Genomic DNA, 17,026 nt, shown 5'->3' on the forward strand with positions numbered 1-17,026 from the left:
CTGTAGACCACACTATCTACCAAGAGCTTTCTACATACCACCACAGACCGATGCGGGCACTAAGACCGCACTCAATGAGCTGTATACCACCAAAAGCAAACAGGAAAACGCTCATCCAGAGGCTGCGCTCCTAGTAGCCGGGGACTTTAATGCATGGAAACTTCAATCGGTCTTACCTAATTTCTATTAGCGTGTTAAATGTGCAACCACCTTTACCCTACACACAGAGACATGTACAAAGCTCTCCCTCGCCTTCCATTTGGTAAATCTGACCATAATTCTATCCTCCTGATTCCTGCTTACAAGCGAAAATTAAAGCGGGAATACGAAGCAGATGCTAAACTACAGGACGGCGTCGCTAGCACAGACTGGAATATGTTCCGGGATTCTTCTGATAGCATTGAGGAGTACACCACATCAGTCACTGGCTTTATCAATAAGTGCGTCGAGGATGTCGTCCCCAGTGACTGTACGTACATACCCCAACCAGACGCCATGGATTACAGGCAACATTCGCACTAAGCTAAAGGCTAGAGCTGACAGAAGCTTATAAGAAATCTCTCTGTGCCCTCCGACGAACCATCAAACAGGCAAAGCATCAATACAGGGCTAAGATCAAAATCATACTACACCGGCTCCGACGCTCGTCGGATGTAGCAGGGCTTGCAAACTATTACAGACTGCAAGGGAAGCACAGCCAAGAGCTTCCCAGTGACACAAGCCTACCAGACGAGCTAAATAACTTCTACGCTCGCTTTGAGGCAAGGAACACTGAAACATGCATGAGAGCATCAGCTGTTCCGGACAACTGTGTGATAACGCTCTCTGCAGCCGTTGTGAGTAAGACCTTCAAACAGGTCAACATTCACAAGGCCGCAGGGCCAGATTGATTACCAGGATGTGTACTCTGAGCATGCACTGACCAACTCAAGTGTCTTCACTAACATTCTCAACCTCTCCCTGTCTGACTCTGTAATACCAACGTTTCAAGCAGACCACCATAAACCCTGTGCCAAAGAACACTAAGGTAACCTGCCTAAATGACTACCGACCCGTAGCACTCACGTCGGTAGCCATGAAATGCTATGAAAGGCTGGGTATGGCTCACATCAACACCATTATCCCAGAAACCCTAGACCCACTCCAAGTTGCATACCGCCCAACAGATGATGCAATCTCTACTGCCCTTTCACAGCTGGAGAAAAGGAACACATATTAGAATGCTATTCATTGACTACAGCTCAGCGATCAACACCATAGTGCCCTCAAAGCTCATAACTAAGCTAGGACCCTGGGGCTAAACACCTCCCTCTGCAACTGGATCCTGGAATTCCTAACGGGCCGCCGCCAGGTGGTAAGGGTAGGTAACAACACATCCCCCACGCTGATCCTCAACACAGGGGCCCCTCAGGGGTGCGTGCTCAGTTCCCTCCTGTAGTCCCTGTTCACTCATGACTGCGTGGCCTGGCCAGACTCCAATACCATCATTAAGTTTGCCGATAACAACAGTGGTAGGCCTGATCACCGACATGACAGCCTATAGGGAGGAGGTCAGAGACCTGACCGTGTGGTGCAAGGACAACAACCTCTCCCTCAACGTGATCAAGACAACGGAGATGACTGTGGACTACAGGAAAAGGAGGACCAAGCACACCCCCATTCTCATCGACGGGGCGTCCACATCACCAACATGGTCCAAGCACACCAAGACAGTCATGAAGAGGGCACGACAAAACCTATCCCCCCTCAGGAGACTGAAAAGATTTGGCATGCGTCCTCAGATCCTCAAAAGGTTTTACAGCTGCACTATCGAGAGCATCCTGATGGGTTGCATCACTGCCTGGTATGGCAACTGCTCGGTCTCCGACCTCAAGGCACTACAGAGGGTACTGCGTATGGCCCAGTACATCACTGGGGCCAAGCTTCCTGCCATCCAGGACCTCTATACCAGGCGGTGTCAGAGGAAGGCCCTAAAAATTGTCAAAGACTCCAGTCACTCTAGTATTAGACTCTGCTACCGCACGACAAGCTGTACCGGTGCGCCAAGTCTAGGTCCAAGAGGCTTCTAAATAGCTTCTACCCCCAAGCCATAAGACTCCTGAACAGCTAATCAAATGGCTACCCAGACTATTTGCATTGCTAACCCCCCCCCCCTTTTTACGCTGCTGCTACTCTCTGTTATTATCTATGCATAGTCACTTCAATAACTCTACCTACATGTACATATTACCTCAATTACCTCGACACCGTTGCCCCCGCACACTGACTCTGTACTGGTACTCCCTGTATACAGCCCCACTATTGTTATTTACTGCTGCTCTTTAATTATTTGTTATTCTTCTCCTACTTTTTTTGAAGGTATTTTCTTGAAACTGCATTGTTGGTTAAGGGCTTGTAAGTAAGCATTTCAATGTAAGGTCTACACCTGTTGTATTCGGCCCATGTGACAAATACAACTTGATTTGATGCCGCTGGTCTATTAGAGCAGAGCCCCCACTCCCTCCCTGTGCCCGGATGGGCCATGATCCTTTACAGAGACACTGGACATTAAAGAGAGCCAAACACAAAAGGCCAGGGCTTCAAAGGCAGATGAAACCAAACCCCTTTCCTGGTGAATGAATGGGATCAATTGTACAAAGAACCCAGACAAACACACAGCCTCACCTCCCCTACCTTCAAAGGCCTGCCCTTAAACACCTGAAAGCAGCCTGAGCTCCTCCCACAGTTTTAACTTTGAAGTTACTGATCTGAAGTGTTTGAGGCACGTCGACCCCAATACTGGCAACATTAAGGGACAGCGATGTTGAAAGTGACGTACAAATTACAGAACTGTTCCCTCTCAGTGTAGAGAGACGAGAGCGGCTGCATCCAAGAGGCTCACTACTCAACCTGCTGGCATTTCAGCCAATCGATATCATGTCTGGTGACGTATGTTAAAGCACAGGTCATTGGAAAAGCTACTACTGTACAAATCATTACTGTGCCTCATGTCTGTCACTTCTTCCAATGCAACAACAAAAACAGACCTACAACATTTCAGCATCTTACCTTTAGCTACTGTAACTGTAAAAGCTATTTGACCATGATGTACTGTATAGAAGCAACAAATACATTTTAAAGAGAGCCTATTATATAAAAGAGATATCCTGTGATAGCCATGTGCCCAATCGAAAAATGGTGATCTATATGACATTTTACCGAAAGGCAGCTCAAAGCGCGTGTCCAGCAGAAGCCGGTGTGGCGTTGGGTTCTTGGTGCCGTAAATCTCATCAGCCTTCATCAGAACCTCAGCATCCAGGAAGGTCCACTCCCCTGAGCCCTCCTGAAGGAAGAGGAAGACAAGGTCAGAGGTCATAGACAGACCAGATTAAACTAACTGGGTGGTGAAACAGTGCCCAGACATATCTGTGTACATGGTTTTAACATTTGAGCTGGATGTCTGATGTAATTGTGTGTGTACGTTTGGATGCATGTGTGCGTTCTCTGTGTTCCTCACCTCCTCTGACTGGCGGATGCTCTTGAGGGGGATCCAGGCAGTCCCCAGCATGGTGTCCCAGATAAGGCCTTTGTTCCACACCTCCACGATGAGCCCCAGGTCCAGACGGTTTATCTCACTGGAGAGACAGAGGGTGGGAATGAAGAAGATTGGGTCATAATCAACTCCCATTGGATAACGTTTGATAGACAGAGACAAAGTGATTGAGCCCATAGGTAACATTGTATAGGACTAAACTGTAAATATTCTAAAGGATGGTTTGCATTCATTATGTAGTGAGTCACATCCATTCAAATGGAAACATCGAAGTAACTATGACAACAGAAACTAGGATAAGTACTACTGTCTGGCCTGCTGCTCATCGACTACTTGTGGTCTTTGTTTACGCATCATGTCAGACGTTGAGATGCATTCAGTCCTTTATTTGCCATTCAAATGGAAGTAAAGCTTGATAACAATAAAAGAGCATCTCCTTCGAAAGCGACTATTACTCATGATGTATCCATCTCATTTGCATACTGGCATCTACCGTGGTTGACAACTTAATGCGGCAAAAACAATAGGAAGAAGAGAGAAGATAATTATCAAAAGTGCACTGCCCTGAGTAACGGTGGCAGTAAGAGTGAGCCCAGGTGCAAACAAAGATATTCTAAACCACTCACACTTAAAGAGATGCACCAAATGACGACAACACTATTACCCTAATGAGAAAACCAACCACTGTCAATCTTAGGCTCTTACGTGGCCACAGTGGATGCAAACATGATTAACCAGGTACTTGTATAAATTGCTTATGGTCATACCAATATACTTTTAGAAAACAAATACAAACAATAAGTAGATCATTTTGAACATATCAAAATAGTAAACAGACTCAATCACACACTGACTTCACTTTGAGCGCTCTCTTTCTGCAGCATAGAAACACAAACTAAAGAACCCACGGCACAGACCGATTTCTGTGAAAGCAGCATTCAGAAATCCATGCATGTTTCATTTGAGCTTCCCATTGTCTGTGGAGTGAGATGGGAATGAACCACAGGACCCCACCCCAACAGGCTTCGGGAAACAACGCTGGAAAATACTGCATTTATCATTTTCCCCCATTACTTTCTCTAAACACTCAAAAAGCAGGGATAGGAGAGAATAATGATTAATTGATGAGTTGCCATAGAGACAGATGGTTCTGTTGAGGCCTCATTCAAGCACAGAAACATTAAGGCTCTCCTCTATGTCACTTCCTGGAGCACCCCGTCACGGAAACAGTGAAAGATCCTTCCATTACCTCAATCGTCAAAAACAACACCATCAGTGTAAACATAAGCCCCAGTCCAAATGAGACAATTCCATGTAGGCTCTTAACATCACATACTGTAGGCTAAGCTCTATCAAACCGTGTTGTATTTGTACACCTAAAGAGCATTAAGAACAATAGGTCTATAATGACTCTGAGCAGCATAGCAGAGGCGCTATGGAAAAATCCCTACCTAGAGATACGGCGAGTGTGGGATGTAAGACATACATATCGATCCACAGCTGTCACTACACGCCTGTTTTCTGTAACCTCTGGTGGCCTGAGCACGTCTCTAGGTGGGGATGGCCATTATCTCACAAGGAAGGTGTGGTCTGATCTGGCCTCTAGTCTCCAAGGCCCTCTGGCTAACATAGAAACAGAAGCCTGGCCTGACAAACCATAAGACCCTTTGGCAATCTGCTGTGTCATTAAGAAGACCAACGTGCAGCCATCCACTAAAGTATTCGAAGTCAATTATATAGAACGTGATCGATATCAATTAGGGAAGCTGTTACATAAAGGTTGACCCACAGAACCAATAGGCTACAGCTTTCTGGCAAGAAAAGACATCACTGGAGAAGGAAGAAATTGAGCTGAGCTAGTTTCCAGATAACAGTAAACTTGTGTATTTTCTTACACACACTAGATATAATTTTTAACATGCCAATGCCATTCACTAGCGCTTCAATTGCTCACCTCAGCTAGACCATACACTGTCCTGTTCATTGGCATAGGACTTGTAGTTTGTGCTAAACTAACACATTTGCTAAACATGATTTACAGTAACAGGTGGTGCTCGTCAAGGGGCCTGAGCTGAATGTTTGATGACAACACCGTTGAGTGATGTGCTAAGCTATCGTATTGTGTTTCATAAACAGTACTAAGGCAGAGCATTTACACTCCGCAACATCCTTGTGACAGTTCTGGAAAAATAAACAGAACAATGACCACACACACAAAGACTAAATCTACAGTTACAACGTCACAGCCTACAATCAGAACACTAAAAAGAGAAAATGAGATGATTAACAATAAGGAAGTGAACAGCTGTGAGAACCGGTTAGCTACCTTTCCCGAAACAACCCACCCTACTGCCACGTATTACTGTCTGAAAAATCATAAACCTGAAGTGTAGCTACAGAGCATTACCACCAGCGGCAGGCTAGCTTTCCTGCTCTCACCTGTCTGTAGGGTAGAGCACTCGGGTGATTGCATCTGCTGCATAATTACAAAAGCCAAATCAGCACGTGAGCCTTAATCAAAAAAAGGTGTTAGTGACTGAGCATGGAGGACATACTGTCACAATAAAGTCTGTTGAGCTCAGAGCCATAGAGCCTCCCTTTATCTTCACTCTCTGATCCTCATCGACCAAAACAAACCTGATGTTACATGATTCTGTTGACACTGTATGAAAACAGTGACACTTACAGAGCCTTCAGACAGACTATTCTATACTCCACACAAACAGCAGGTGTGTTGTGGCCTATACGACAATGTGTGAGTGCATAGGACAGGAAGAGCAGTCTAAGAAGTGTGTGGTCACTGGTCACTTACAACATGAAGTCCTGCTCCCAGCATGGCTGGTCCCCTCGCACGGTGATGGTGGTGCTCTTGACATTCTGTACCTTCAGCGTCACATATGAATTGAACTTGTCTGTAATACAAAGAGATGAGAAAGGAGATCAAAAGCCTGCACGATGACGTGAGGTCATGGAGAGGACTCATATACACACTGAAGAAAAATATAACCCGCAACATGTAAAGTGTTGGTCCCATATTTCATGAGCTGAAATAAAAGATTGCCCAAATGTTCCATGTGCACAAATTTGTTAACATCCTTGTTAGTGAGCATTTCTCCTTTGCCAAGATAATCCATCCACCTGACAAGTGTGCCATATCAATAAGTTGATTACACAGCTTGATCATTACACAGGTGCACCTTGTGCTGTTGACATTAAAAAAGGCCATTCTAAAATGTGCAGTTTGTCACACAACACCACAGATGTCTCAAGTTGAGGGAGTGTACAATTGGCATGCTGATTGTAGGACCATCCACCACAGCTGTTGCCAGATAATTGAATGTTATCGCCACCTCCAACGTTGTTTTAGAGCAATGGTTCCCAAACTTTTTATAGTCTCGATCCCCTTCAAACATTCAACCTCCAGCTACGTAACCCCTCTAGCACCAGGGTCAGCGCACTCTCAAAATGTCTTTTGCCATCATTATAAGCCTGCTTCACTCACACATTAAACATAATAATTAGTGAGTTTTTGTCACAACCCAGCTCCTGGGAAGTGACAAAGAGCTCTTATAGGACCAGGGCACAAATAATAATAATCAATAATTTAGCTCTTTATTTAACCATCTTACATATAAAACAGTATTTGTTCATCAAATTGTGAATAACTCACCACAGGTTAATGAGACGGTTGTGCTTGAAAGGATGCACATAACTCTGCAATGTTGGGTTGTATTGGAGGGAGTCTCAGTCTTAAATCATTTTACACAGTCTGTGCCTGTATTTAGTTTTCATGCTAGTGAGGGCCGAGAATCCACTCTCACATAGGTACGTGGTTGCAAAGGGCATCAGTGTCTTAACAGCGCATTTGCCAAGGCAGGATACTCTGAGCGCAGCCCAATCCAGAAATCTGCCAGTGGCTTCTGATTAAATTTTCACAGAACCGCTTGTTGCAATTTGATTAGGCTCTCTTGTTCAGATATCGGTAAGTGGACTGGAGGCAGGGCATGAAAGGGATAACGAATCCAGTTGTTTGTGTCATCCGTTTCAGGAAAGTACCTGCGTAATTGCGTACCCAGCTCACTCAGGTGCTTCGCTGTATCACATTTTATATTGTCCTTAAGCTTGAGTTCATTTGCACACAAAAAAAGTCATACAATGATGGAAAGACGTGTGTGTTGTCCTTGTTAATGCAGACAGAGAAGAGCTCCAACTTCTTAATCATAGCCTCAATTTTGTCCCGCACATTGAATACAGTTGGAGAGTTCATTCAGCGAGAATAATAATAATTAAATAAATAAAATCACCCAGATAGGCCAGTCGTGTGAGAAACTCATCATGCAAGCAGTCAGAGACAAGTGAAAATGGTCAGTAAAAAAAAAAAGATTTTATATATATATAAAAATAAGTGTCAATACTTTGCCCCTTGAATACCAGCGCACTTCTGTATGTTGTAAAAGTGTTACATGGTCGCTGCCCATATCATTGCATAGTGCTGAAAATACACGCGAGTTCAGGGGCCTTGCTTTAACAAAGTTAACCATTTTCACTGTAGTGTCCAAAACGTCTTTCAAGCTGTCAGGCATTCCTTTGGCAGAAAGAGCCTCTCTGTGGATGCTGCAGTGTACCCAAGTGGTGTTGGGAGCAACTGCTTGCATACACATTACCACTCCACTACGTCTTCCTGTCATGGCTTTTGCGCCATCAGTACAGATACCAACACATCTTGACCACCAAAGTCCATTTGATGTCACAAAGCTGTCCAGTACTTTAAAAATATCCACTTCTGTTGTCCTGGTTTTCGAGCAAACGGAATGAGCAGCAGCTACGTTAGGCTACATACAGACCGTTAGTGGAATTCCCACTAGAGAGTAATGGTTAATGTGATTGAATGTTAATTATTTGACTAAGCTACCTGTATTTGATAGTGTTATTTCGCTGAACACTAGATGGTTTAATTTGATTTTTGGCAGTGAAATGAGGCTACTCAGGCAAGAAAAAAAACAAAACACCCAAATGTATAACCCCATTGGAAAATCTAAATGGACTGTTTGAAAATGTGAATCACATTTTTATTTGGCGTACCCCCAACGGCATTGTCACGTACCTCTGGATTTGAGTAGCCGTTTTAGAACATCTGGCAGTACGTCCAACAGGCCTCACAACCGAAGCCCATGTGTATGGGCGAGCGGTTTGCTGAGAGCCCCATGGTGGTGGTGGGGTTATGGTATGGGCAGGCAGAAGCTACAGACAACGAACACAATAGCATTTTATCGATAGCAATTTGAATGCACAGAGATACCGTGACAAGATCCTGAGGCCCATTGTCATACCATTCATCCGCCACCATCACCTGATGTTTCAGCATGATGCATGACCCCATGTAGCAAGGATCTGTACACAACTCCTGGAAGCTGAAAATGGCCTGCATACTCACCAGACATGTCACACATTGAGCATGTTTGGAATGCTCTGGATCGACATATACTACAGCGTGTTCCAGTTCCCGCCAATATCCAGCAACTTCACACAGCCATTGAAGAGTGGGAGAAGATTCCACAGGCCACAATCAACAGCCTGATCAACTTTATGCGAAGGAGATGTGTCACGCTCCATGATGCAAATGGTGGTATATTTTTGTTCAGTATACAATACTGATAAACAGTACTTATCCCCACCACATAATTAGGATAGTCATGCTGAAAGTACCTCAGTAATTGTGGGAGGGAACAAAAGAGAAAGATACCATTGAGTCAAACATATTACTGTGTACATGTAGGAGACGAAGTCTCCATATTACTTTGTCTTTATATGACATAGGCAGTAATCTGCAGGACATCAAATGATTTGCCAGACAAGAATCATACAACTTCTGTATGCAGGTCAGAAAGAAAAAAAAACATGGTGGCAGACGTGGCCATGATGGGATGCGACATGGATAGTAACATGATTGACCATAGATCAGACTTGGGGCCTGTACAGTAGCAGTAAAGCTAGCTTGGCCTGCAGCTTCACTCGCCAACTGTCATTAGTGAGAGTCCAAGGAGATAAGTCTGTTTCCCCTTCCCCCCCCATGCCCTGCACACAGCCCCATGCACTGACCCTGCTAATCTCACTACAGAGTCGGACACCGCCAGGAAGGCAGCAAAATATAGCCGAGCCATTCTCTCCCCAGGCAGATTGGATTCCCTCACTGCAGAGCAGCCTCCCGAACATAGCTCTGGGCATGATCACCACTTCACCTCTGATACTGAAACAAGCCAGTACATAAGGCCTACGCGATGCAGAGAAAGTCGTTATACTTGTGACCCGCTTCTACAGCAGAAAAGGTCACCATCAATCATACTATCAAGTTAAAGACCAAGGTTAAAATACCATTGATTCATAAACATATTGAAAAAGGCAGCACTGAAGCAGGTAGTTCCATTTAATAAAGCAATGATTGGCAAACTATTTCATATTTACTGTAGGATATTATACACTGACTGTAGAAAACATTAGGAACCTGTTAAATCAACTTCAGTGTAGATGAAGGGGAGGAGACAGGTGAAAGAGGTTTAAGCCTTGAGACATGGGTTGTGTATGTGTACCATTCAGAAGGTGAATGGGCAACACAAAATATTTAAGTGCCTTTGAACGGGGTTTGAGTGTGTCAAGAACTGCAACGCTGCTGGGTTTTTACACGCTCAACAGTCTCCCTTGTGTATCATGAATGGCCCACCACCCAAAGGACATCCAACCAACTTGACACAACTGTGGGAAGTATTGGAGTCAACATGGGCCAGCATCCCTGTGGAACACTTGACACCTTGTAGTTCATGCCCAAAGAACTTTACGGGTGCAACTCAATATTAGGATGGTGTTCCTAATGTTGTATACACTCAGTGTATAGTACAGTATATTATGTTCTGTATCAAATTTAAATAATAGGTAGAGAAAACGATCTCCATCTTGATTGTTATTGAAATATATGAAGGCTACAACATGAAACATATTCCACTTTAGTGGTAGGAGGATATGTAACCAGACGTCGGCTGGCCCTTCTGTCTGACGTTGCAGTGGTAACTCCCTCTATCCCTCCAGCAGCACTGACATGGAGAGAGGGATGAAAGGAGGAGGGTAGATCGGGATGAGCCCATCCCAGTGGTCCTGGCTGTAGCGTACAGCTTTAAACAGCCAGTGCTCAGCCTCAACATAACATAACGTTGTTGGTTGGTTTCTCCCAAAAAGGAGCCAGCAGCGGTTTGCAGCAGCGCCTGCCCAGGGGAGATTAGAGAGCCCGTGTGACATAACCACCACTTTTCATTTCCTGCGCCAGTTTGCGAGAGCGGGCGGGCCCGACACGTGCCTGTTGACGCACTCTGCCAGCTACCAGCCCCACCACCCACCCCGCCCTCCCATAGTGCTGTTGGTTCTGCTTGACCCACAGCCTGGGGCAGAGGGGAGGGGCCTGGATTAGAAACAGTAATCTAAACTATCAGATACACTGGTAGTGGTACCGTAACACAGCTACACAAACAAGCCAGCACCAAAGCGCCCAGACTATGGATTTGAATGTCGTCCAACAAACCAGTAGACAATTATACACAACACTCAGGAAAATTACCTGTTTTCCAAGAAGAGCTGTGATCTCCGACAGACACGCACCTTTATACAAGTCTATCGATCTGGGAAAATATACATGTCACCAGATCAGTTTTAGACTGGTTACGTCACATCCCAATGCCTCTCCACCGGTTTACACAGGTTTCCAAAATGACAAAAACAAACATTTATTATGCCATGGACACAAACTCAACAAAACTTCAGATTAAATCATTAGAACAGGTACAGAATGAGACTGTATGGGGCAACAACGTCATCCACGCACGGACCACATTCTACAGAGAAGGAAACAAAGCATTAACACTAATGGAATAACACCTGTTAGCCCCAGAGGACTCATTACATAGATAACCTGGCGAATTAACAACAGCAGGGCTTGACATTCAGGTAAATTTGCCAGTGCCAACTGAAAGCTACTGGTCCGAAAGAAAATAACAATGTCCCGAGAAAGCGAACGATGCGCAAATAATTTCAAATGTTCTTAATTAGCGGGCTGAGCAAGTAATCTACAGCCAATAATGACCTACCCTCCAAACACAATTAATTCCAATTTGACAATATATTTATATTGATTGTTTGGAGGGAAGAAATACAACCTTTCGCAATCTCAAAAAGGGTGTTATTGTTAGCGATTCACTCCACAGGCCCTATGAAAATCAGTTCAACCTTTTTCCTGGTATTATTTTCCAGGTTACCGAGTTGTCCTAGGTTTTTCAGGTTCACTCTCAAAAATCACACTTTTTTATGGGAAAACTTACAAAAATGGGATGTTCTAAGTCCACAACAATGCTTCAAACACATCAGGAGACCACTTTAGGTCTGGAAACAACAATACACTTTTTAATATTTACACACATACAGTGCATTCGGGAAGTATTCAGACTCCTTGACTTTTTCCCACATTGTTACGTTCCAGCCTTATTCTAAAATGGATAAAATTGTTTTCCCTCAATCTACACACAACACCCAATAATGACAAACCGAACACAGGTTTAGAGAAATATTTGCAAATGTATTAAAAATAACAAATACCTTATTTACATAAGTATTCAGACCCTTTGCTATGAGACTCAAATCGAGCTCAGGTGTATCATGTTTCAATTGATCATCCTTGAGATGTTTCTACAACTTGATTGGAGTCCACCTGTGGTAAATTCAATTGATTGGACATGATTTGGAAAGGCCTGTTTATATAAGATCCCACATTTGACAGTGCAAGTCAGCGCAAAAACCAAGCCATGGAAGGAATTGTCCGTAGAGCTCCGAGACAGGATTGTGTGAGGCACAGATCTGGGGAAGGGTACCAAAAAATGTCTGCAGCGTTGAAGGTCCCCAAGAACACAGTGGCCTACATCATTCTTAAATGGAAGAAGTTTGGAACCACCAAGACTCTTCCTAGAGCTGGCCGCCCGGCCAAACTGAGCAATCGGGGGAGAAAGGCCTTGGTCAGGGAGGTGACCAAGAACCCAATGGTCACTGACAGAGCTCCAAAGTTCCCATGTGGAGATGGGAGAACCTTCCAGAAGGACAACCATCTCTGCAGTACTCCACCAATCAGGCCTTTATGGTAGTGGCCAGACGGAAGCCACTCCTCAGTAAAAGGCACATGACAGCCCGCTTGGAGTTACCCAAAAGGCACAAAAAAACAACAACTTGTCATTATGGGGTATTATGGGTAGATAAGGGGGAAAAAACCATTTAATCAATTTCAGAATAAGGCTGCAATGTAACAAAATGTGGAATAAGTCAAGGCATCTGAATACTTTCCGAATGCACTGTGAGATATATATATATATATATATACACACACACACACACAATACCGGTCAAAAGTTTGGACACCTACTCATTCAAGGGTATTTCTTTTTTTTTAACTCTTTTATACATAGAATAATTGTGAAGATAGGAATGCTTTCCCAACAGTCTTGAAGGAGTTCCCACATATGCTGAGCACTTGTTGGCTGCTTTTCCTTCACTGCGATCTAACTCATCCCAAATCATCTCAATTGGGTTGAGGTTGGACGATTGTGGAGGCCAGGTCATCTGATGCAACACTCCATCACTCTCCTTGGTCAAATAGCCCTTACACAGCCTGGTGGTGTGTTGGGTCATTGTCCTGTTGAAAAACAAATGATAGTCCCACTAAGCGCAAATCAGATGGGATGGCGTACCGCTGCAGAATGCTGTGGTAGCCATGCTGGTTAAGTGTGCCTTGAATTCTAAATAAATCACTGACAGTGTCACTAGCAAAGCACCCACACACCATCACACCTCCTCCTCCATGCTTCACGGTGGGAACCACACAGGCGGAGATCCTCCGTTCACCTACCATGCGTCACACAAAGACACAGCTGTTGGAACAAAAGATGAATCTCACATTTGGACTTATCAGACCAAAGGGCAGATTTCCACCAGTCTAATGTCCATTGCTTGTGCTTCTTGGACTAAGCAAATCTCTTATTATTATTGGTGTCCTTTAGTGGTGGTGTCTTTGCAGCAATTCGACCATGAAGGCCTGATTCACGCAGTCTCCTCTGAACAGTTGAGGGAAAAAAGTAATTATTACTGGCACCCTAGCACCAATAAAACATTTTTTTGTCAAAGCCTTGCAAATGCAAATGTTTAGTCACAGTTTTGAGCCCTGCAGTTATGTTGTTAGCCCCAGAGGACTAGTTATATTGACACCAGCTGTAAGCTATTAGGTCCCTAGCAGTGACACCAGGCCCAGGGCTTTTGGGGTGAGAAGACACAGGTCTAATTAGAGTCTTAGGATGACAGGCAGTCAGTAACAACAGCCATTACATTACAACCATGCCCTGAAGACACTCACCATCTCCCCCTTACAAATTAGATGCCCCATGCCTTGTCTTGGACCACACTTGCTGCTTCCCATGAATACTAGGTAAAAGGTAAGGGGAGAAGGAGGAGGCCTTGATTAGATCAGAGCCACGTAGTGATTGCGGTCTCTCCCTGAAAGAACTCTTCCACCTTGCACAACGGAATGATACCATCTACCTTTAGGAGGAAACACTCACCCTCTGTCATAACACACACCCACGTGCAGGGGCACGCACGCATGCCTGCACGCTGGTGGAAATAAGCATACAAGAAAATGCTCATCCAGGTTGCGCTCCTAGTGGTCGGTGATTGTAATACAGGGAAACTGAAATAGGGCTGTTACTGTCTTGGAATATGAGGTTACGGTAATTGAATTGGCCAGGCCAATATACACTGTCACTGACAATGGTTAAATTCTGTTTGTACACTTGTTTTCATGGATATGCTTCTTAATAAAAGCTATTTGAAACAAGCCATTACACTTTGTTATTATCATGTCATTTCAATCTTATTCATGTTATTACTTATAGGCCCAAATATTAATAAACCAACAAGTTAAATAATGGCAGGTTGGAGAGGATCTGTTGCATTTTCATACTGACAATATTAACGGAGTCAAAATAAAGATGTCTACCTTGTCCGTTGACTTTTCTGCATATATACATTTTTAATGCAGATCATATTTCGACGCACAAAAACATTCAAACTAAGTCCGAAGTGTTCTCCCACTTTTCCCAGAAATAGTTGCATAACGTCACAAGTCCTGTGCTGTGGTCATTCAATGGCATATGTTCTTCAAAGAGATGATGCCGTAAAGAGAGAAATAAAATGTAGCCCAAGCTACCGAAAATAGGCCTTTTACAAGATTAAATCATGACAGGTGCATTAGATTTTTATTAAAAAGAGATGGAGTTCAGACGGTCAAGATAACTTTCTGAATGGACATGGAGAGAATCAGCGAACTCACACGTGCACACCTCTGTAAAAGCACTCGTCAATCAAAGCCACGAGTAGTCTTGGACGGTATATAGTATTTACCGTATACCGGGGTATTTGATTCAATAGAGTGATCAGGGGCGTGCAGCTACAGTTTCCTTCACAGAAAATACATTAGTGCAACACATTAGGCAGAAAATAGCTTAATTTATTAGATGACAACAGAAGTGCAACGCTATTTGGCTGGTAGCCACACAAGTAGGCTAAATGAGTTTAATGAAAAAGCAAGGTATTTTTCAAAAAAACTATGCATGGCCATCATATTTCTGTTTATCATAGAAAGAATGTAGCAAGCTACGTTTCCTAATGTTTTTCTTAGTTAATCTTGCATTTTACCAGAGAAAAGTAGGCTGGCTACACTGAGAAAAGTACCAGAGAAAAGTAGGCTGGCTACACTGAAAAAAGTACCAGAGAAAAGTAGGCTGGCTACACTGAGAAAAGTACCTGAGAAAAGTAGCTACACATCAGTCAGAGTGCTGTCTGATGATAGAAGTGCAACTAAAGCACAACATTAGTCTGATGCCGAGCAGAAAGGACAATAAGCAGCATTTTAGAACTGCATTTACAAAATAAACGTTTTATATTTTATTCCTGCATGAAAAACTAAGAATTCTGCATGGTTATAAGACAATGAATTGACAAGGAACGTATGAAGGGGATAGCTATGAAGATGAAATTGACAATCATTAAAATTGAAACAAAAACACCACGTCCATAGCCTATTTATCAGCGACGCTGATTATCGAGGGGGAGAGCGTTGTAAAGATTGTTCAAATACTGTGCGTCACTATTACAATTTGAATGGATGTAAAAAAAAAATGTAAAAAAAGAGAAAAGACTTGACTTACTGTGTGAAGTGAAGAAAAAAAATGACTGAGAAGCTGAGCTAGACACTTTACTACATTTGACATTTGCGAGAAGCATGCCAGCTACTTCTATGAGTCCTCAGGTGCGTGCACACTCTGTCAACATTAACAGGACAGAGAAACCAGACACATGCTCATATGGAGTGTGGTATTAAATAAACCAAAACCTGTTTCTCACAAGTGTAGCAGGTTATGAATGAACTCTGCAAACATTTCCACTCAGAGAATGATAACGGTAATTGATACATGCATTAACAGAAATGAATGTAACTAAATTACAGGGATTAACAGTAAATTGTTTTACAAACAGTAGGCTACCACATGGGCATTCATAAAAGTGCATTGTGGGCCGACACTAAAGCCTAGGCTAGTATTCTACTTTGCGGGGATTGGAGGGCGGAATTGTTTTGGGTCTCGCCTAGGGCGGCATATCGGCAAGGACCGGGCCTGATCGGTGTTGGTCTATAAATTAAGAAAAGACTATCAAATTATACCATGCCAGGTTGGAAACGATTGGCGCATTGTCCATTTGACACAACATTAGCACATTAGGTTATAGGCCTCAGAGCCAGAACCACCTTGTCAACTGCTGTTGATAATTAAAGTCAGACATATCCAACCTTTAAAAAACAAAACAAAAAAACACAATATATTAATTTACTAGCAAGCAATGAAAGCGTGTATAAAAGTCCAAATATTTTTCTTTAGTGCCACGGCCTACAGCGCTCTACACCCCCCTCGCATCTAGCATCACAGTTGGAAAGAGATGTAGAATGTTTAGACTAAGTTAGCAAAACACTTGCTTATAATGAATCATTAGTGAACACTCCCACTTTCAGGTAAAGTTTATCGGCATGAAAATAAAGTTTATAAAAATAAAACAAATCCTATAATGAAAAGTAACTGGCCACTGACGAGATCTACTGGTCCAACATGTTTTCACTGGTCCCGGCAGGCCATCGTTAATGTCAGACCCTGCACGCGAAAGGAAATGAATATGCCAGAAAACAATAGGTTAACTGATTTTAGATTCATCATTACCACATTATATGGGACGTGCAAATTCATGCTCTGTCCCACCGTGTAGAAATTTGACTGCAACCACAGTACACTGTGCACACAACACACACCCAGGTATGGAGGTCGGACCCACAGCAGACTGTCAAACGAGCAGTCTTTCCCTGTCATCACT

At 43.5% G+C, this 17,026-nt stretch overlaps 1 protein-coding gene across 1 annotated transcript in view; it reads right to left on the minus strand.

The window, feature by feature from the left end:
* Positions 1–17,026, minus strand: part of unc13bb (unc-13 homolog Bb (C. elegans)) — a 106,569-nt gene that overhangs the window by 63,885 nt on the left and 25,658 nt on the right. The window contains exons 3-5 of the mRNA XM_029709224.1: positions 6,345–6,444; positions 3,497–3,614; positions 3,199–3,322 (exon numbers count right to left, since the gene is read on the minus strand). Coding sequence (XP_029565084.1) covers positions 3,199–3,322; positions 3,497–3,614; positions 6,345–6,444 — 342 coding nt within the window. The remainder of the gene's footprint in view (positions 1–3,198; positions 3,323–3,496; positions 3,615–6,344; positions 6,445–17,026) is intronic.

This window comes from Salmo trutta, chromosome 23 (assembly GCF_901001165.1).
Source record: "Salmo trutta chromosome 23, fSalTru1.1, whole genome shotgun sequence".
NCBI lineage: Eukaryota > Metazoa > Chordata > Actinopteri > Salmoniformes > Salmonidae > Salmo > Salmo trutta.